The sequence below is a fragment of the Pieris brassicae genome, chromosome 3 (genome assembly GCF_905147105.1).
Source record: "Pieris brassicae chromosome 3, ilPieBrab1.1, whole genome shotgun sequence".
Classification (NCBI taxonomy): Eukaryota; Metazoa; Arthropoda; class Insecta; order Lepidoptera; family Pieridae; genus Pieris; species Pieris brassicae.
The window spans coordinates 2,001,735-2,023,265 of record NC_059667.1 but is presented as its reverse complement, the minus strand read 5'-3'; the positions used below and the strand labels follow the sequence as shown (position 1 = coordinate 2,023,265).

Genomic DNA, 21,531 nt, shown 5'->3' with positions numbered 1-21,531 from the left:
ACGACTTAGAATCTCTTCGAATCAACCGTGGTAGGGATAAGAAAAAGATTGCGCGTAACGGAATAATGTGACGCGGAACCGAAAGATAGATTAAATTGGTTCATTATGTTACTACTTAAAGCTTTGATCACGTTCATGATTAAAACATCGCCTATATTCATTACGTTTTTTTAGTCGATATTGTCATATATATGTTTAAGGTTTGAGACTGCATAGATTTCCGAAAACAAAGTATTAATTGTTGCTATTTCGTGCTATAAAGGTCGGAAGCGTTTATGACTTAATTTCTTACACATAAACTCATTACATGAATGTTGAATCCGATTTTGTTTTGTAACAAAAAATTCACACCAACGCAATTTAAAAATCGCGCCAAAACTCAACAGTTAACACTTCAGCGCATGCGCTAAATCGAGTGATGCCATAAATAAGTATAAAATTTGATAGGGATTGGCGCTTTTTGTATTTTCATTTCCATTTTAATGTATCTTATTCGAGCATTGTTAAAAAAATATATTTTAAAATGTCATATAAAAAATGTTTCGCGTATATTTTTAAATTTTGTATGACATTGGCTCTAAGGTTTGTACTTATTATTCAATTCAATATTCTACTATACTATTGGAGATAACTTTATGTGAAAAAGTACCTAGGTCAGTGTACAAAAAAGCCTTTTCAATTTTAACATTGAAAATAATACATATATCCAACAGCTGCGCAAACAATCTGGCGAACGTTCATAAAAATTATGTTACTTTTGGGACGTGCATTAGTAGGTATCTTTTACAGAAAGTTTTAGTATCATATAATATTTACACTCTTAAGAAAATAGTCACTATAGAGTCATATTTACTCAATATTTTTAAATATTTGAGTGAATTATTATTTAATAAAGTTTCTTATTTCTGTTTTAGCATTTACTTTTCTAAGTATATTACAACTAAATTTCGTTAAGAGAATTTTAAATGGTATTTACCCAATAGTTAGTTACCCAAAGTTAGCAAAGCGGAAAAAATAGCAACACTCGCGTACATTAATACATTTGACAATGTGACGTAAAATAGTTGACGTCAGTCAAAACAACAATTTATATAATTTGATCTAAGATCCTTCACTATTTGTATCAATAAAAAAAAATTGTTATTATTAAAAACTACATTATTAATTATCAATTTAAGTAAATATGAAATAAGTTACCCAATATTAGTTAAAATATTTATTAGGATTTTTTTGATAAGCGGCCTCGTCGTTCAGAATTGATGATTGGTAGTTGAATTCTAGAAGAATTGAACCAATGAGAAATATTTCAGATTTAGATTTTAGTAGTTATCCGTTAAGTTATAAGATCGTGTTATATTCTTGATTGGATCCAAAGTTTTCAGAAATTTAAACTATTTCTAATCTAATATATAATATATTGTATGTGTCGATATAAACATTAACATTCCAAAAAATGATTTGTGTACCATAATAAGTGTGAACTAAAAAACCTTCGACATGTTTAAAGCTTATTTTTAGAGGTGTGCATGATTTTAAACCAAATTGTGATTGACTGTGATTATTGCGATAAAACAAGGACATGCAAGTTAAATCTTTTGGAATTTAAAGGTAGGCATTATCGAAAAGAAAAATAAGACTTAGACTAGTGATTATTATTTGAACGACTTATTACTTGATATCTATTTTCTTTAATGTAATTTACGTGAATACATATCTTTATTTTATAATTTTTAATTGGGAGGCTATCCAGGACTAGATGTAACCCCCAGCCTCTCCCACTTCTCTAGATCTATCCCGACCCATAGCAATTTGTGGTCTCGAAATTCGTCACCTTCCAAGTTATCACAATCACATCCAATGATACGCATAACATACCATACATATATAGTATAACATAGTAGTCGGAACTACTTCCCTGTAAATATATATTAATAGTCGGCCGCCATATTAGTTATTAATAGTGGTAACTGTTGACCAAATAGTTTGAAACCTAAAGCGTTTAAATATACCTATAATGTCTAAAGAATCTAAAATATCGTTAGTTCGATATATCGTCGAAATTCAAAATTATTAAAAGTGCCGCCGAAACGCTTTCCCTCGTGTTCGAAAGCCATGATTCACCTAGTTTTCAGAACCCTGCCTCGTGCAAGATCGATTTTCCTGCACTTTGGGGACTTGCTGTCTCGCTCTAGGGGGTACCACCTACGCCGACCTTGAATTTGGGCGGCACACAGACGCCGAAATAGGGCTGACAAAATATTTTTTTTAATTTCAAAATATCTAAATAAATTTCGTTGGCATAGCGTAACAAATTAGTCCTTCACTGCTATTTTCATTAACCTGGGACCTTCAGTCAGTGGTAGACTGGCCCAGGATCCCTATAGGTCGAAAGGCGAGTCCTTATTCCACAAGCCTTAGAGTTGAACTTGGTCTGAATTGGCCATAAAGACAATACACAAATTAAATAAACATTGAGCCTACTTTAAACCTTATTTAAAAACAAGTGGCAACCCTAACACGATTTATTCGTTTGAAAGTGTGAGTGAGCTGAAAACGGGGTTAGTCGACTTCCCCAATCCCCACCCCCTGAACACTTGCATCCTGTTCAATGTTCAGATATATACGTTGTACAGTCATGTGATCAATAACTTACATAAACTAGATTTTGCTTGCGACTGCGCCCCGGGAACTGTATTTCGGGGTGCTTCTCTTTATATTAATTCGTCATTATACTGCTAATAGTATCCGCCTATATCGTAATGTAATATTCCGTAATGTTTTTAAAATATAATTAACAAAATTAATTAACATGAGATAATTTTCTATTAGTTTGGACGATAAAGCTTATTTTTTATTTTTACTTATTTTTTTATTAATTGCAACACCGCGTCTTCGCGCGTTTTATTACACACCCGACAAAATGAATGATGGCGCTCATAATTGTGTCAGGCATTTCCAACTTTTATGTAGTGGATAAGTCTTTGAATTCGCGACATTTAATTGCAATGCAATTTTTAAAAGGCGTTCTGATAATTACTAAATATCAACAGAGTTCAATGAAATACATATTGCGAGCTAAGTATTATGAAATAACCTCAAAAACGTTTTAAATACAAGAGTTTACTACTCCTTACTAAACGCCAACACATTAATAAATTATATTATATTTATAATTGGTAGTTACTTTGTTAATGTTTATGATAGCGCCATCTGTTGGCGTGGAAAAATTACTAATTGCATAGTGGAACGGCTGAACGATATATTTTTTTAACATAATTTCAATTAAAAAATGCACGTTTAAACCATAATCGACAAACACATCGCCGGAACATCTTTTTGTATATCTTTGATCGATTTCAACGATACGGCCATCGTAAAAATCTGTGAGTAATGGTTTAGTTTTAGAAAGATATGTTGGTAGTAGATAGAAGTTGAAGTTAAAGAATCTCAGAAAATTAAAATTCCCTTAATTACAATAGTGTACATTAGAAAAGTGGAGCAAGAAAAGAGTGTTCAGAAGAGTTAGTTGTTCGGTCTTAATACCCGCAGCTGAGTTTCATTATCGGACGTCAAGGCAAAATTCAAAATACCATCCGTATCACCTCGACGTCCGTCGTTCCACAACTGAGCGTTTTCTAAGGCAGTTTTTGCCACGCACCACCACTATGTGGAACCAGCCGCCCACTGAAGTATTTTCGAACCAATTCGACTTAGGGTCCTTCAAGAAATGAGTGTACCAATTCTTGAAAGGGAAGCAACGCACCTGCGAGCCTTATTAATCTGGCAATGTGAGTGTTCATGGGCGGCATCACTTAACATCAGGTGAGCCTCTTGCAAAAGCACTAAACTTGCCAATTTCCCTCCTTCTCATTTAATTATGTTCAATTTTTACATTGTAATGCAAAAACTTGTTAATAAATAAATAAACTGGCTTAGAAGGTGGATAAACCAAATCAGGGAAACAGTATGTCCAGGCAGAGAGTGGCACAGCATGGACAGAAATGGCGGGATTGGGAGGACTATGCTAATAATATATATATATAATAAGGGCACACAGATACCTAAAGATAAGTGAGAGAATGTAATGGTATTAAGTATATCTGAAATAAAAGGCTATTATTATATTATTTCTAATTAATCTAATTATAATAACCTTATCCCATCCCGTTAATAACTATTCATATTTGAGTAAATAGTATCTTTATTGTTTTGTGGGTCTCAATCCCATATGTAAAAGCCTCCAATGCCTATTTGCTTGTCCTTTAGCCTTTCAGGTATCTATTAATATTTTCATATAACATAACATCATATGACCCCGGGCCATTGAGGTGTACCTCTTTTGATATTTAAATTGCATATGCATTGAATGTGATTATATACTTTTTTATATTAAATTACTTTTAACTTATACTATAACAATAGAGTTGCTTGTTTTGTTTGTCACATATTTTATTATGCATGAAGGACTTTTTGAACACAATTGAATATTTTCGTAATAGTATCTAGTGTATTATACAATTATTCTAATGAACATTTTAAATTCAAATCACAAAATAACACCCGAAAATTGTACATTTAAAATATATTTTGTTGGTCTTCCTGGAATGGGATTGCTTATAAAAACATATATATATTTTTTCTCTACCCCAAGGCTGTAAGGAATTTGTATTGGATGTTATTCAAAGGCTAACTATTTATTTTCTTAATACATAGACAATAGACTAGTATTAGTAAAGGCTACAAATTAATAGATGGCGCTATTAGCATATTAAAGAATATTGTATTGATAATAATTTTAACAGGCAAGCAGCCTTTGGTGTTTATGTTAATTTTGTTATGTTTAAGCAAAAAAAAACCATATTAATTGGTCAATAACCTACTTCATCGACTTGATTCTTTCCGATTTTATTTCAGCAAATAAGTATTTTATAACAGAAATGTATCTAAGTTAAGTCTAACCACAAGTTATACTGTTCTCAAAGTCTTAGAACTATTGTATTAAAAGGTGACAACACACGGTAACTCATAAAATTATGTTTATCTGTAAGCGCGCTTTATTTTCACTCTAAACGATGCAATTAGTCGAAAAATTCCACCGCTGTAAAATAAATTACGTACAACAGTGGCCCTAACGCCGTATATTAATAACGTTAGATAAAAGTTAGTAGGTCTCGAAATGAGGTCAATGTCGGTGTTGCAAGCTGCGTCGGCCAATGCCGAACTATTTCCTTGTTAGCTATCGTGTGGAAGTGGTTTTTGGTCGTTTATCTCTTGGTTTAGTGGTTAAACGATTGGCAATTTTATATTTTTCAGTGCCATTCTCGTGCTGTAAGAGAATGCTGAAGTAGCTTAAAGATTATGTCGACAGTTAGCGTGAATTTCGTATAAGCTAATACTTACCGCTCTGTTTGTGCTTGAAAATTCCACTTCTATAAAATAAAAAATTAAGAAGCATGTAACAATAAATCCCCTAATCAACTCAATGTCCGCCGTACAACAACTGTAATACCCACTGAAGTATTTCCGAACCAATTGGAATCAGGTTCAAGAAAAGAGCGTGCAAATACTAAGGGCAGACTTGCGAGCCTCCTGCCTAAAAATCTGAACTTGCAAACTAAAAGTCTTTCGAAATTCTAATCTTGGTTATTATTTTAATGTTGGAACATGTAATGTATAGTCTAGTATTATTTTGGTAATTAGAAAGATTGAATTAATAACTCTAGGTCATGTTTGGACCATAAACCTTCAGACAGACCTTAATATTTATCGTTTCCATTTTTAAATGTTAAAGATAGCAACATATCGTTACCGAATCTCTAAGCAACCAAATGGTTAGTTTTTGTATGTATTTTGCTGCTTCAAAAAGCAGCTTCCGCAGCCCATGGCCACTCATGTTAGCATGTGCATAGCCAGCCTTTTAGAGAGGAGTATACTCTTATTGTTGGAGATCGTATTTCCCAGAGAAGACCGCTACTGAGTGATAATCATAGCTAAGTAGTGTTCACAGATTGTATTATTTTAATCATTTGATTATTAATCTATCATAATATAAACTATATATTCGCCTATAGAAAATCTTTATCCACTCTAAGTGGCGGACGGGCGTCCAGCAGCCAGTCGTTCTTTTGACATGTTAACTCTATTTGACATTAATTTCTACATTACACAATTCATAATTTAAATATTGTTGTACAAGAATTTTCTGTACCAACCAGGCCTATGGGTTGACAGAATGTCGTTTAAGATTTTTAGGGAATGTATGTAATATGACGTGACATAGAGTATTGACGTTAGTGAACATTTTGTTGAGAAAGATGAAAGGGCCTCGTAAGGAGAAAAAGTCTTAGGCGAAGAAAATGATCTTACCTTTAAAACAGTTTAGCTGGAATACGCGGCTACTTAAACTGTATTGATCTACATGTCGAGTCAATTTCTGTATGTATTTTAAATATTGGTGGAAACTGCATTTTTCATACACTTAAGTTCTATCAGCCAGCCAGGTCTGATAACCTCTCACCTCTGATTTGAATGAAGAAAATTACCATAAATAAATTATAGAGAGCACGCCTGATTCTTAAGCATAGCGTGTCTTTGGTTATGCATTTATCATTCAAAATATTTTCGTGTACATTGTCGGTGTCTTTGAGTGTGTCACGGACGAATTTTTAATCTTATGAATTGCGTCTTTCGATGTGAAGCAACAGGTTAAAGGATACGTTTGATATAATTTTAATACGATATTTGACATAATTTCAATTAGATATTTATCAGTAGGTGATGTATGTAAAATAAATTTTTTGTGTTGTTTTATATTTTGTATATAAATCCGAAATGTCTGAAACTGTTTTAGGATTTACTCAGTATTTATAGTTATTAGTAAGCAAAAGTAAAAATACTCAGTGTCATCGGGCAGTAACTGTCTTGTCCCGTATCTCATCCATGACACTGTCTTCTTTTAATCCTTTTCCCCCTTGCGTACCATTGGGTAATGTTCCTAGTCTACTTTTCTTTACTCCTCAATAAGGTTGCCTGCACAATTCTAGGTAGAATGCACGAGGCAAAGCCCCTTTTCTTCGATTCCTAATGAAACTAAAGATTTTTATTAAATTGTGTAGAATTAAAAGAGATTTAATTTAGATTACCAGACAAGTTTCAGCTTTTCCTTCTGTTCAAATTCGTAACACGAAATGACTTCTTCAAATACTAGTACTAAATTTATTTTATATTATTATATCTGGTTATTTTAAAAAGCGATTTTCAATACCGATGTAGTTTTCTTCCTATCTGTGTATTGTATATTACAAATATTAGCCGTAAATAATAATACTTAATACAAATTAGGTTATCCTTGAAGAGCGACAGAAACTCGCTTGTCGACAGTACGCGTTGGCTCACGTGCAGATTGCCAAAGCAGACCAAATAATGTGCCCTTTATATAAAAAAGTTTATACTTTTTGAAAAGGGGAATGGTTATTTAACCTCCATTTAACTCGTAAAAATCTTTGGGTTAATCAAAAACGTGACTTTCTCAGTCTGAATCCTTAAAATGTCGTTGAACATTGACATACGGGAGTTATAGCTCGAGTTATTTTTTAAAATAATTATTTATTTATTTTTTTGGACGTATATTTTGTAATATGTGGGCAATGTGATTGGTAACGGGTATTATTTCAAATTTTTAAAAATTATTTGGAATTTCAATTTTTATATTTAAATATTTCCGTATATTCCGATAATATATATATATATATATATATACCGTATTTTGTGAAGAAGTTCCTAGTGATTTCTCCCTTAAACCTTAAATTATAAGGTTTTTAAGGTGAACAGTTAAATTTTTTAAATTAAAAATGATGTATATTACATAGGGTGCATAAGAATTTTAGGAAGACAGGTGGTGCTTGGCTTGATAGGGTAATCTATATGTGCAATTATTACTAATTATAAATATTATATTCAGAATTGTTAACATAACTGTTTCAATTTTATATAGAGGAAGGTTTCATTCTCAACTCGATTTCAAAAGTCGTTGACCTTTACACTAGTTGGTACCATTACCAAGGTTCAATGCCAAAAAACCTATTAACGTCTTGTTTCCTTAACAAAAAGTGTCTATTATTCAATATTTTCAGTGAAACGGAAAATTTGCTGCAATTGCTTTGTGCTAGACAAAGTGCACTATTGTCTTCAGAAATTGATCTAGTTTTTAATCATTATATTCTTAACGTTATTTAACATTTGCATCAGCTAGTAATGTACCTAATCGTAAATTAAAATGTGAGATTCTAAAGGTTGAAAGAATTCTAAGAAAATTATTATCGTTTTCCACGTTTGGGGTTCACAGTTACATTTTCTATTTATATTATAATAGTAATTATAAAAGCCAGTTTAATTTTCTAAATAAAAAAAAATTAGCCTAGATTTGTGTCATTTTTTAAATGTTTTTTTTTTCATGCTATATCCTCTGACCGTCAATCGGAACCCCGTCACGGGCCTCTTCCAACTTTTTCCAACTTACTCTTTCATTCTGTTTTTTTTCTTTTTTCGTGTGATCTCTTTGCCTTTTCCCCCTCTATTCATTTTAATAATAATAATAAAAGCCCTTTATTCGCTGACCTCTTAACTTACATCTTATAAAACAGTAGTATTCTTAAATCATAGTAAAATTAATAAATTTATTAGCAACCACTTTGGTCAAGTTGTCTGTTGACACTGACGTTTGCTTTTTTCTTATATTTTAAGATGTCCATCGATCCCATAGTCTTGCATGATTTTTTCCATGCTGCGTTGACAAACTACTAGTTTTTTGTTTTGTTGGTTTTGCTCGTCGCAAGTTTGACATCCGTAAGTTATGGCGTTCATTAATTCACATTAAAAAACAAATTAATTTATCTTTGAATCCTAACCTGAAATTAAACCAAATAAACGCATTGGCGCGCATTTAATTTTGCATATTTCAATAACAATCAATCAAATTTAGGTAGTTACATTATCGTATAATTACATAATTTTTCTTTATATATGCGCAGATATAGCAATAAGTAAACCAGTCCACAGCCCTAACAATTCAAAACGTTTTTGACGTACGGCCCTCCCATTTGTCGCTCGTTTCTGAATTTTACTCGTATGTCAGGCACATATAACAAAAATCATTGAGTAATCTATGGTCATAACCTAGATTGCCGCGTATAATGCAATTTAGCTAGAACATAATTCATATATTAATTGTGAGTTACAAGAATTGGGACAAAAAGCGAGTTTGTTTTTGCTTTGCAGACTTTGCTATTTATAAAAATTGCATGTTTGTTTGTGTAATTTAGTAAACAAATAGTGACTAGACATTATTTATTTGCAAGGTAGTAAAGAAATATCGAGTAGGAACATTACGGAATGGTATCCAAGAAGGAAATATTGGAATCGATCGAGAAAGGCGCAAAACGGAAGAGCGAATAACACGCGCATGATAGCTTTTGCCCGGGATTCCAGAGTTAAAATTTACGAACTAGTTACTGTAATTAAGACTATTTATATTGAATCAGAAACAAACATACAATAAAAGTGTACATTATTTTCACTTTCACGAACTACATGGAAAAAAATTACTTCGACGTCCGTCGTCTCACAACTGAACGGTTTTGATTTTTAAAAGTATATAAGGCTTTGTATACATATATGTAGTATTGATGAGATAGAGCCTAAATGTCTTCATAGAAATACAGAAGCCTCAAAGCATACTTTGTTACAATAATATTTCGTCAAATCTCATTACTTATAGGTACCAGATTAACAGTGCGTAGGTACAAGGCTGAGTTAGTTCCGCGGTATGACGTCATCACCGATTAATAAATATTCAAATTAACAACCAAATGCATAATATAACAACGTTTTTCTAATTGCGTCGTCGCACTTTCTAAATAACATTAGACTCGTAGTAAGTATAATTTTTTCTAACAAGACTTTTATCCTTATCTATTTTATAACCTTTATACACGACTGTCTAAATAAATAAAAAATACCTCAGTATTTGATCTGCAGTCGACCACTGGACCAACACGTGAGATCAGAGTACAAGGTATTAAGAGCCTCGTGCGTAAAGTAAATAATCTTCTTATCCGGCACACTCTTGATAGAGCGGTCGTGATCGCTATGTAGTAGTGGTATTAAAAGGGGCAGATGTGATGCGCTTCACGGCGTTGCGCTATCGTTGCCTATTAGAGGTCATCCTGCTGCACTCATTGAGTGTACCTCCTACGGCAGACTTGATCTGGTCAGTCCAACGCGTAGGTAACCTTCCGCGCGGTCACCTTCCCCTGGACGACAAGGCGTTCTATGGACTGAACACCACGCCGACGTAACCGAAGAATGTTAGGATGCGAGATTGTACTGTTGAAAACAAACTCTGCTTAATACCGATTCCTTGAAGTATCGAGATATTTGTACGAAACTCGGTCCACGAAATGAATAATATTCATAGATAATTAATTATGCAATGTATTTAAATTTGTAAACCTTCAGGCAATTGAGGCATAAATTATGAGTGGCAATGATTTTTAGGGTATTTATCCAGCGGCAATGAATGGTCAAGGTTGTTAGAGCAACGCAATTAAATGATAAGATTTCGAATCTAACACGTCAGATACGTGAAGTTGCGCTTAATGAACGGATAATATACCTGTGGGTACTCAGGCGGACTCTCGGTTTTCAAGTTATTCGAAATTTTCATAAATTAAAAAAAAATACTTACAAATTTTTCATATGCTATATATACATTGCGCCACAGATGGAACTAGTGTCCGAACTTCGTTCAAACGAAGTAAATATAGCATATACTACGGGATAATGTAGCGAATTGTGAAAGTGTCTTTGAAATTGGTCTAAAGATACAAAAATAAACATTAGTTTTTTAGTATCTTAATAATATTTGTTTTTACAAAGAAAACGTGAAGTACATGCTTGCCGTGACGTTTAAGTTGCGCTTTTGCAAAAATTTCAGTAACGGTCTACGAAAATCATCATAAAATTGTTTATTACTTAAATTTGAATAGGTCTACTTCTGTTAGAACTGACTTGATATGTATCAGGGCGGAGAGAATCTAAAACAAAAGAGTATCTGGGCGGTAAGTTAGTAAAACAAAAGAGTATCAGGGCGTTGACAATGTAGAACAAAAGAGTATCAGGGCGGTGAGAATGTAAACTAAAGAGTATCAATAATAAGAGTGAGAATGTATACATATATATATATAACGTTTCATGTCTATGCGTAGAGGATTAAAGATGCTGTAGACCAATCGATTTGACCAAATTTGATTGTCAAACGGGACGAGTCGTTCGTTCGTCTTCGTTTTATATCGATTTTACACTATTTAAAAATAATTCCCTTTTTATTTCGTAGATAGCTACGAAAATCCTAACATAAGCTTTACATCGTATATTAATTATTAGGTGTTATAAATTTTATTGATGTTATAATAATTATTCTTGGCTAATTCTTAATCGTTTATTAAAACCTGAACATAACAATTAAATATACAGTATTTAAAATTTTCTTAACCTACATAATAAAAAAAATATTCAAAAAGAAAATTAAAACAAATTTAAACGGTTTGGTCCCTGTGGCAGCGTACTTTTAACGCTGGCAGAAGTTTCTCGCTGTATTAACTTACATTATTTTATAGTATCGATTTTCACCTCTTAAATATAGGTAAGTATAGGTATAGGTAAATTTATTACATTATTTACGTAACTCGACTTTTGAGTGCTTTTCATCCAGCATTAGGTCGCGTAAACGCCATTATTAAGCATATATATTATACCTCATTTAAGTATATTAATTAAAAATATAAGAAAAAAAAAAATTGGATTCTAAATTTATAAATCTATTGTAATTTCAGGTCGGCAGTTCAAAGCACACAAAGTGATTCTGGCGGCTTGTAGTAAACACTTTCAAGAGCTCTTCGATTCCGCCCCTCCCAGCCATGCAGGCGCCTGTTACGTCATACTCGAAGCCACTTCGGCAGATAACATGCAGGCCCTTCTGGAGTTTATGTACAAGGGCGAAGTGCATGTCAGCCAAAATGCTCTCTCCAGTTTCCTCAAAAGCGGGGCTAATTTACAGGTAACTTTCTAGCAATACATGAAGACAAACTGCGATTTTGCGATTGAGATATAAAAATAATAATTGTATACAATTATATAAAAAAGTACGAATAAACTCGTATGCTTAGATTTATTCTGGTCTAATAAAGAGTGTGACATTCAGAATGCGCAGAAGAAAGAACAAAGAGCGCGAAGAGTATCGCTTCTTAATCTTCTTAATTACTCGAAATATTGGTTGGTTTATTTAAAAGGAACGGAGTATGAAAGTGATCTTCAAAACCTTAATTTTAAAATTGTTTTTTAAAAGACACGAAAAAACTAAATATCTAAAATTTCGGCTTGTTTAATTTGACATGATTGTCAACGAATTAAAATGAAGGAAGGTTCAAATGAACGCTCAAACTCACGTTTTGTACGTTAATAATGGAAATCTAGCTTTTATACACCTCGTAAAAAACGCTGAATACTCCGCGAGACATCCCTAGTCTTTCAGGATATAATTATTTTATAAAAAACTAAATGTTAATTATCAATACTTCAAGATGTATACCTAGAATAGTTACTCACATAGTAAACAAAATATCAAGTGCCTGAAACGTTACACTTCATAATATTCTTATCTTGATGTAGTTTCGTGTGTCTTAGGGTGACGAATCTATAAGGTGGTCTAAAACGAGGTTATATTTACTTTACAGTAGTATAGACATAGTAAGTATATGTCTCGAATTGCTAACCAATTCAACCCTTGCGTATAAAAATGCAAGTGTCTTTATTAAGAAAATAGAAAATCCTTCAATAATTCATTACGTTTTTATTAAACTTATACAAATATTTGTTGTATTACGAAAAGAACAAAATCGGAGGATACAGTTTCACGACGCAGATTCGCATTTATCCCAAATTAAATTATACAACAGGATAGCTTCAGATCAAAGACTTCATAACGATAAGCGAGTATAGTAACGCGAGGTGGAGGGGGAAGCGCCGCCATTTTGAGGTTATTTTGCTGCGTAGATTTACAATTAGTACCACTTTTGACGTTTAACTGTCGTCAAAATCGATAGATTATAACGCGTTACATAAACGTGTTCAAGAACAACACATGGCCGTCTCCATGACGCAGCCACACCCCATTATTCATACAAAAAATCTTAACCTGATATTATTTCTGTACCTTCAAATCCAAATCAGAAGTAGTCGCTGCTTTGTATAAACACAGCTACAGATACGTGACAATACTGGTACACATAACTTAGCTAGACTTGACATTTCACTTATTAAATATTATGACAAAAATTCCAGGTTAAAGGCTTGTCAATGGAAATGTCCCAAGACGCATGGATGAAGCATCAGACCCAGCAGGTGTCTAGCGATCGTGTCGAAACCCGTGTCAAGACCAGCCCAGTTTCCGGATCCGGCAATTGTGAGGTTCAGGAGTCGCCATCATCCCACTCTACTACATTTGCCCCAATAATACCACCATACGGCATACCCATACATGGAAGTGGTGGTGGGATGGGACGGTATGCGCCCCAAGCTCACTTGCATTCTTCGTCGCATAGACGGCCTGCACCACCTAAGCAATCGCCTTCGCAGAGCCCACTGACTAGGAATTACAGGTAAAAAGCTAATTATTCACTGGCCCCTTGGCTTCTAGATTTCCAAGTTAATTGGTTTCATAAGTCGGTGATCAGATTGTCACCGCCCCACCCTCTTATCTGAACTTACCTTTCCAATCCCTCATAATCTCGCACCATTCCTATATATCACCCATTAATTTCAGACAAACCTCATCATCATCACATTGCGGCAGCGTAGCTGATGAACCAGATACGCGATCATCACCAGGGGCGAGCGTGAAGTATGAAGAGAATCCAGATTGCACGTCCAGCGTCGCTAACCCTATAAAGAACAATGGCTACGAACGGTTTTCATCAGTTAAAGAAGAGATAATGGAGCGCTTACCAACGGATCAGGGTGCCGAAGGTACTTTAGAGAATTAAAATTGTTATTTTTTTCCATTATACAAACTATATATTTAAAAATTAATTGCTGTTCATTTGTTTCACTAAAACTAATAAAGGGCTGGACCAATTGGGCTAGTGATCTTGAAATATTTGTGGAAGTTCAGGCGAGGTGCAAAGAAGAAGATGGGACAATTGGATGTTCAAATAAAATCTGTTCCTATTGGGAAAATATATGATATCTTTTGTATTTTTAGATATAAACAAATATATATGGCATTTATGCATTTGAGATGGCTTCAGAAATTTATGGTTCATAGCCGAAGTAGGAGTTCCAATCTCTTAATTGGTCCAATCTTCTTAATTAAGTACACAAATATATGTAGGTGATACGAAGTTGACCAAAGGTTTTCTATTAATCAATAAAAACTACAGTAGACATTTCTTTTAGTTAAGTTTCATTTGATTTATTTATTAATTTTTATTTTATTGCTAACTATAAATGCTGATGTTCCAGATTTACGGATAAAGAACGAGAACGAATATCACGGCGGTGGGTATAACAACTCATCTCCCCCGGCGCCAATCCCTACCACTAACTACCACGACCCGCAGACTTCGCCACCCAAACCCAGCCCTGACCTCTGGCCGCCCAAGATCATCACCAGCAAGTCTGGTGGGATCGCTACAGCTGACGGTAATAAATGATTTCATTAGCTTCAAATAGATCTGTTACTCACACTAACGAGATCTGTCGACATATATAAACTCCAAATAAATTTATTCATAGTAAACATGTACTTATGAACGTCATTAATATATCGTATACAAATCAATGGCGCTACAACCTTTTTAGGTCTGGGCCTCAGATTTCTGTATCTGTTTCATGATCATTTGTTAATCTAATAACCAAGTAGGTGATCAGCCTTCTGTGCCTGACGCACGCCGTCGACTTTTTTGGGTCTAAGGCTGACCGGTTTCCTCACGATGTTTTCCATCACCGTTCGAGGGAATGTTAAATGCGCACATAGAAAGAAAGTCCATTGGTGCAATGCCAGGGATCGAACGTACGACCTCAAGGCTGAAGCCAACACTGCTCTGAAGTTATATACATACTTACAATATTATGTATCTATTTTATGATATTTGTTGATGAACCTTCTGTAATATAGTGTTTTTACCGTCCAAAAAGGAAATTGTTGCACAGTCATAATTAAAAAGGCCTAGTCTTAATTCTAGCTCTTTATAGTTTTAATCACAACATGGGCAAAAATAGCATACATGTAATAATTGTGTAATTAAAAAGGTATTATGTGGGCTTCGTACATTAATTATAATGTTTTTAAAAGGAAATCTAAATTGTATATTAAAAATTCCAGGAAAGAAACTGAAATGTCCATACTGCGAACGGCTATACGGCTACGAGACGAATCTGCGCGCTCACATCCGGCAGCGGCATCAGGGCATCCGGGTGCCATGTCCGCACTGCTCGCGAACATTCACGCGTAACAACACAGTGCGGCGACACATTGCCCGCGAGCATCGTCATCAAGTCACGCCGCACCAAGGACCTTTACCCAACCATACCCAGTAAATCAAACAAACTACCTCTTCTCTTCTTGGTGATCCTGGTATGACAGTGAATTAAACTGACCCTTTTGAGATTTTTTTCTATATAAGGCATATTTTATACGCCATTTAACACGGAGAATATTTTTTTTACAAAATGTGGGTACCTTTTTTTACTTATTCTATTATTGTAATTGTTAATTCTAGAAATGTTATTCAAAGTTTAGATTGACGCAATAGTTTATTAAATGTATTTAAAAAAAAAACTTTTTACAAAATGTGGGTACTTTTTAAAACAATATTAAAACTCAAAAAAATGCAATATTTTCAAAAGATTCAATAGGGTTTCATTCACTGTCGACAGGTTCACGGAATCAGGCCGGCTCGGATTCCAAGCGATTCCGAGCCGCGCCAGTACAATATACCTCGTTTATGCATATTTATGTAACAGTCTACCTCAAAATTTGATCTTAGATTTTTAAGATTCGGAATCGTTCTAATTGTTACTTAATTCATGTCGCTGTATCCTTCAGAGTTACCTTTATTTTTACCTCAGTCGAGACGGTCAAAGGCTTAGTGTGTAAATATTAGGAGAAAGTATATCGCCTGAACCTTCGAGACATTACAATAGACTGCAAAACCGGGTTAAGTTTTTAACGCATCTGTGATACAATAGAACAGGCTTTTTATATAGTTTCACGTGGTTTTGAGTTATTGTACATTTTGACATTGCCCTGTAGTTAGGTGAATGCTCACCGTTAATTCCCCGCGCGCACGGTTGTTACTATTGAGACCAAATATTATATGTTTTGTCGCGATGGTGTCGATTTTAACATTCCGTTCTTTAGCATTTAGAGACCACTTAATATAGCTAGTCATTTCGAGTGCAACCGGTTGAGATTTAATTATTTTTTTTTATGAGACATTGGTCTATCCGCATTTGAAGCAATCTATGGGACAGTGCCAAATATCCTCATCACATTTATTTATTTTTTATATTTATTTTTTAAGTGTGAATGTGGCGACTGTGTGCTATTCCTGATATTTAGGAATGAGTTGCATTCATATTTATTCTATTTATTTAGGTTACAATAGATTTTTTAACGCTCACAAGGCTCAGTGATTTTATTATAATTTCCGTTTAACGTAGATTATATCAGAACGTTTACCTCGATTTCCTTGAAATTAGCGTCTATTTACACGGCCGGTATGTTTCGACCGGTTTCTATATTGTATCTGTTACGGGTCGTAGGCGTTTCTATACACTTCGTGCTTTGAATTGTCTACGGCTCGTCGCACCTCTGGCGTATGGGAACCAGGAATTATTTAGAATCGTTTATATGAGAAAAATATTTTCGAATATTCCTGTACAATGTTTTTATTGTTTCCTGTACAACTAAAGAAGCTATTTTACAAAGTCTCTAAAGATTTTATACTTCAATAATGTTAATTGATATTTTATAATCTTTACCAGTAATTTATCATTGTTTCACTGTCATATGATTTAAGATTTGCGGTCGGGATTGGGACGATCGTGATGATCGTATTTCGATTGGCCTAAACAGTTTGGCCAGATGAGGCCATGTCGTAACGGACTTGACTGCCCTGCAGACCTCTCGGGCGTAGACGCGGTATCGTACACGCGGCATCACGCATACGTTACGTACGTACGTACGTCCGACGAACGTCTCGGACGCTCTGTCACGGACAGATTTCGTGGATGAGTTGTAAAATATGCCATAACTTAGAACTAGTATGAAAAATGTAAAATTCATAAGTGTTTCTAGTTGGGGTTGAGTGGGGACGATTTGACCTTTGTTCATTATATTTTAGTGAAAGTACATTCTTAATATGTTTTGCGTTAAGTATTGTTAGGTGTCTTTTTAAAATTTGTTTTTATTAGGAGTACCGCTGTTTGTTTTTATGAATTTAAAATTCATGTGATTTCTTTTGACATTTAATGTTTTTTGTGATATGTAAAAAGAGTTGCATTAATGCACAGTTATGTTCAACGGCTTGAGTACGTTCGTCAATTTTCTTCGGTGGTAACTTCGGTGACCGGTATACTAGTTTGCATTAAGTTTTCTCATTGTTATGTCTAATGAATGTGGCATTTTGTCCACGATAGATGTAATGTTGTATTTGATGTGATAACATAAAGTCGGTGTATCCCCCTCCTCGGGCCGATCTCGTTGCGGGTAATTCTAGAAAATTCGGTGAGGTTTTGTTGAATATTGAATAATTTTGAAGTTTGAGCAAATACATCAATGACGACGAGCCCTAGTTATCCAAAGAAGTGCAGCGTGGGTGGACGGGCATTTTAATAAACTACCTCTTTCTGTGCAATAGGTGAATGGCTCAAAGCTGCATTTATTTTGCTTAAACTTTCTCTTAATGGGTTCGCTAAGGATTAGGTCTAAGTTAACGTTAAGTGTAAATATGTCGCGATGTCTCGTGATGGTAAAGCCAAAGATTGTTACGGGTATGGTGACCCTCTGCCGTCACATGGGCTGTGCCGTGACGGTGTTACACGTGAACGCTGTGACGGCACAATTCAGTTTTAGTACATAAGTTTATCTACCTCGAGGATTAAGTAAGTCTTTTGAATAGATTTTTATATGACGAAAATTATATAGGTTAAGGAAGAAAAAAAAAAATTAAAAAAGTACAAATACACTACCTCAGGATTCACTTGAAGCTTATCAAAGTATTAATGTTTTTTCATGTGTTAGTTAGGGGACTGACTTGAGACCGGCTTCAGTCTTGATCGCATAATGAATCTCTGATTGGTAGTCAGTGCCCTCGACTCGGTGTGTGCTCAAGTTTCACTTAAGCTGAGTTGACGGTCTTGTAATGTTAAATGTTATTTAGGCTAGTTATTATAATCTCAAGTTCTACCTCATGCGCATGTAGAGATCGGCCCCGAGATCCATCATAGTACCTACACTCTAAGGAGTATAAACCCTATTTTTTTTTTTTCATAATTTTTATTAATTTTTTTCCCCAGTTATTTGTGTTGCATAGATGTTACTATGTTTTAAGGAAATGAAAAATATTGTTTGTTAGGTTTCTGCGAATTAAAATTGTAACAAAATTTATTTTATTTTTTGTTTATTTTTATTTTCCTTACAAGTTTTCACCCGTCCATGTTTATAATTAGGTTGATAAGGAATTGACAGTCGGGTACTTTGATTTCACTATGTTTACTAGATCATATTTGACGTTATTTAAGATTTGGTGTCAATGTCATGTTAAGTCATCTGTCAAGCGTTTCCATCGTGTGTCAATAACATCGAATTTTTGTGAAAATTCACCCAATTCTGTTATTTACAAAGTTGCGTCAAATATCTGATTTGAAAATTCGTCATTGCTGTATATAAAACACTTATATTTAATCACTTCGAGTACGAAGTTTTGGTGTTATTTATTACATGTTCTTGGTGTAGTGTAAAAACCTCCACGAAAGGTAAAAAAAAAAAATAAAAAAAAAATCGAGCACGGTTATAATTCAAGAACTAAAGTACAAATAAAGTCTTAAAATTGATATCAGTACAAATTTCGGATTAAAATGTTTATAATGTTGCAAAAAATGGAGTATTCGTAATTATTTTCTAGTTACTGAGGTGAGTACAAATTAAATGTATGGCAGCCCGCACTGTTGGTTACGAATGGTTAAAATCTAAATTATTTATTCGTATACGATATTCTGTTATCAAGACAATACGCTGATTTCATTTGGTTCGATGAGGAGCAAGGGTATACAAAAGTACTGGCTTAGTGGGTAGTTAAAAGCAAACCATCGTGGTTGTAAAACTAAGTAATGTAACATAATGCTTGGTAAGGAGTAATCGGTATCGTGTGTAAAGAAAAGTGATTGTCTGTGATTTTTTCAAGCGACTTTTATATGAACCCTTAACCGTAAGAATAGCACTTACATGTGATTATACATAGGTATTTATTAGTTGGACTTCGTTTTTGTACTATATATATAGGATAGGCAGGCGTGTAGCGGGTTGATGTACATAAACTTATACATAATGTACAAATTGGCATACGGTATAACCATGCTTAGTGGGTATTCGCTTATCAATGGGCCACTGATTTTAAATAGATTACGTAGACTTCATATTGACAGTGACAGTTAATATTTCGAATAATCTGACATTTCATAGTACTATTGGTTTTTTTAGAATCGTAATAAAGTGGTCCTTCGAGCGAACCCACTGGTTGCGTGTACTTCAAAATTTGCCAACGAAATTGAAATTTCTCGGCTAATACGAATTTATTCCTGTTTGAAGGCACGCGGCTTAGTGAATTAATTGAATGATGTTAATTTAATGTACTAGCGAATTTTTTAGTGTGGTAACATTTTGCGATTATTTTCGTTAGTTCAATGTAGTAGGCTAACATTTGTTTGCTTCCTTAAGGGGCATGTGTTTTGTTAAAAAAGCAACTTTTTCTTCTATTATATGTGTTGGAATTAAAATGTAAAAACGTACTGAGCTTTATGTTACAGTGGATATACGTGTTAAAAAAATGCGCCTTTACATAATTTTAAGCAATTAAGTGTTAATACACTTTGCTATAAAATTTTTGCAGGCGTCATGAATGACTATGAAAACACGATTAAAATAACTCACAGCACGTATATCCAGTATATTCGGTATATAATGCGTTACGGACGTAAATACAGGTATATTAATAGTCCATAATATGCACTTAATGTAAAACAATGCCGTTATAATCCACTACTTGTACCTACAATCTGAATAGGCATAGATATTATATGGAAGAAATTTGTTCCATTGTGGAATTCTTAATAAAAATGTTGCTAAAATATAACCTGTTGTTTTATTTCTAACCTATGAGTTCCCGATTAAAAACAATCTTGTAATTTGCTAAGTGTCTATTGTTAGGCGTATATTTTGTATAAAACACATTGGAGTAACTTGCTTAAGATACACTAAATGATTTTTTATATCCCTCTGTATGATAAGTTTATTTCGCTAGAGCATTTTCTATAATAGCCTATCTTGCTGTTCAAGCCTTTATTTTCCTGCTTCCTACAATTAATAATTATACTACTTGAGGCCATTATTTTTTGTAAACGATTTTTATTCGGCTTTTTTTGGCGCCTACAAAATTTTTCGCAAAGGTACAAAATTGCGGCTTAATTCTGTATTCAAAACATTCGTCTGAAAATATTGAAATAACACTATTTCAATTATTTAGAATGCTATGCTAGAGCTAACAATAATATCGCGTCTATAGAAAATATCTATATCACACTTATACACTTATACACATCTATATATAATAACTCTATACTACTTCAGAAACAAATTAGGGTATATTAAAGATTACTTTTTTATATAATGTCAAATGGCGCCCAAAAAGGGCAGCAATTGCAGTCCATGAACACCCATTTTTATTGGATGCGTTACCGGCCTTCGATGGAGGAGTACACTCTAACTCACGTTGAATCGTTGAAGGTATCTTATAATAATATCTCTTAGGGAAGACTCCTACCGTGAGTAGATTCCACTGTTTGCACAACAAACAATATAGAATGTTATTATTCTAAAATAATATTGATTCAATAATATTTAAAACAAAAACATTGTAAAACAAAAGCGTTAAAAACATATTTTCTGAAAACATGTACATTATGTCCCTTATAAAAGACCGATACAAATTTTTTTATAGAACAGTAGGCAAATGGGCAAGAGGCTCATGATTGTGCCGAGATCGTTCGTTTCCGGAGTCTAAGTCGAATTGCTTCGGAAATACTTCAGTGTGCAGCTGGTTCCACATAGTGGTGGTGCGTGGCAAAAACTGCCTTAAAAAACGCGGACTGGAGGACGTCGAGGCGATAGGGGTGGAATTTTGTATTCTGCCTCGA

At 34.0% G+C, this 21,531-nt stretch overlaps 1 protein-coding gene across 2 annotated transcripts in view; it reads left to right on the top strand.

Moving 5' to 3' along the window:
• LOC123707334 (zinc finger protein chinmo) overlaps positions 1 to 20,382 on the top strand; it is a 48,221-nt gene extending 27,839 nt beyond the window's left edge. For both annotated transcript variants that reach the window (XM_045657319.1, XM_045657318.1), the window contains exons 3-7: positions 11,892 to 12,115; positions 13,399 to 13,715; positions 13,880 to 14,082; positions 14,578 to 14,757; positions 15,440 to 20,382. In XM_045657319.1, the coding sequence (XP_045513275.1) occupies positions 11,892 to 12,115; positions 13,399 to 13,715; positions 13,880 to 14,082; positions 14,578 to 14,757; positions 15,440 to 15,654 (1,139 nt within the window). In that variant the 3' untranslated portion in view covers positions 15,655 to 20,382. The remainder of the gene's footprint in view (positions 1 to 11,891; positions 12,116 to 13,398; positions 13,716 to 13,879; positions 14,083 to 14,577; positions 14,758 to 15,439) is intronic.
• Positions 20,383 to 21,531: the final 1,149 nt, after the last annotated feature.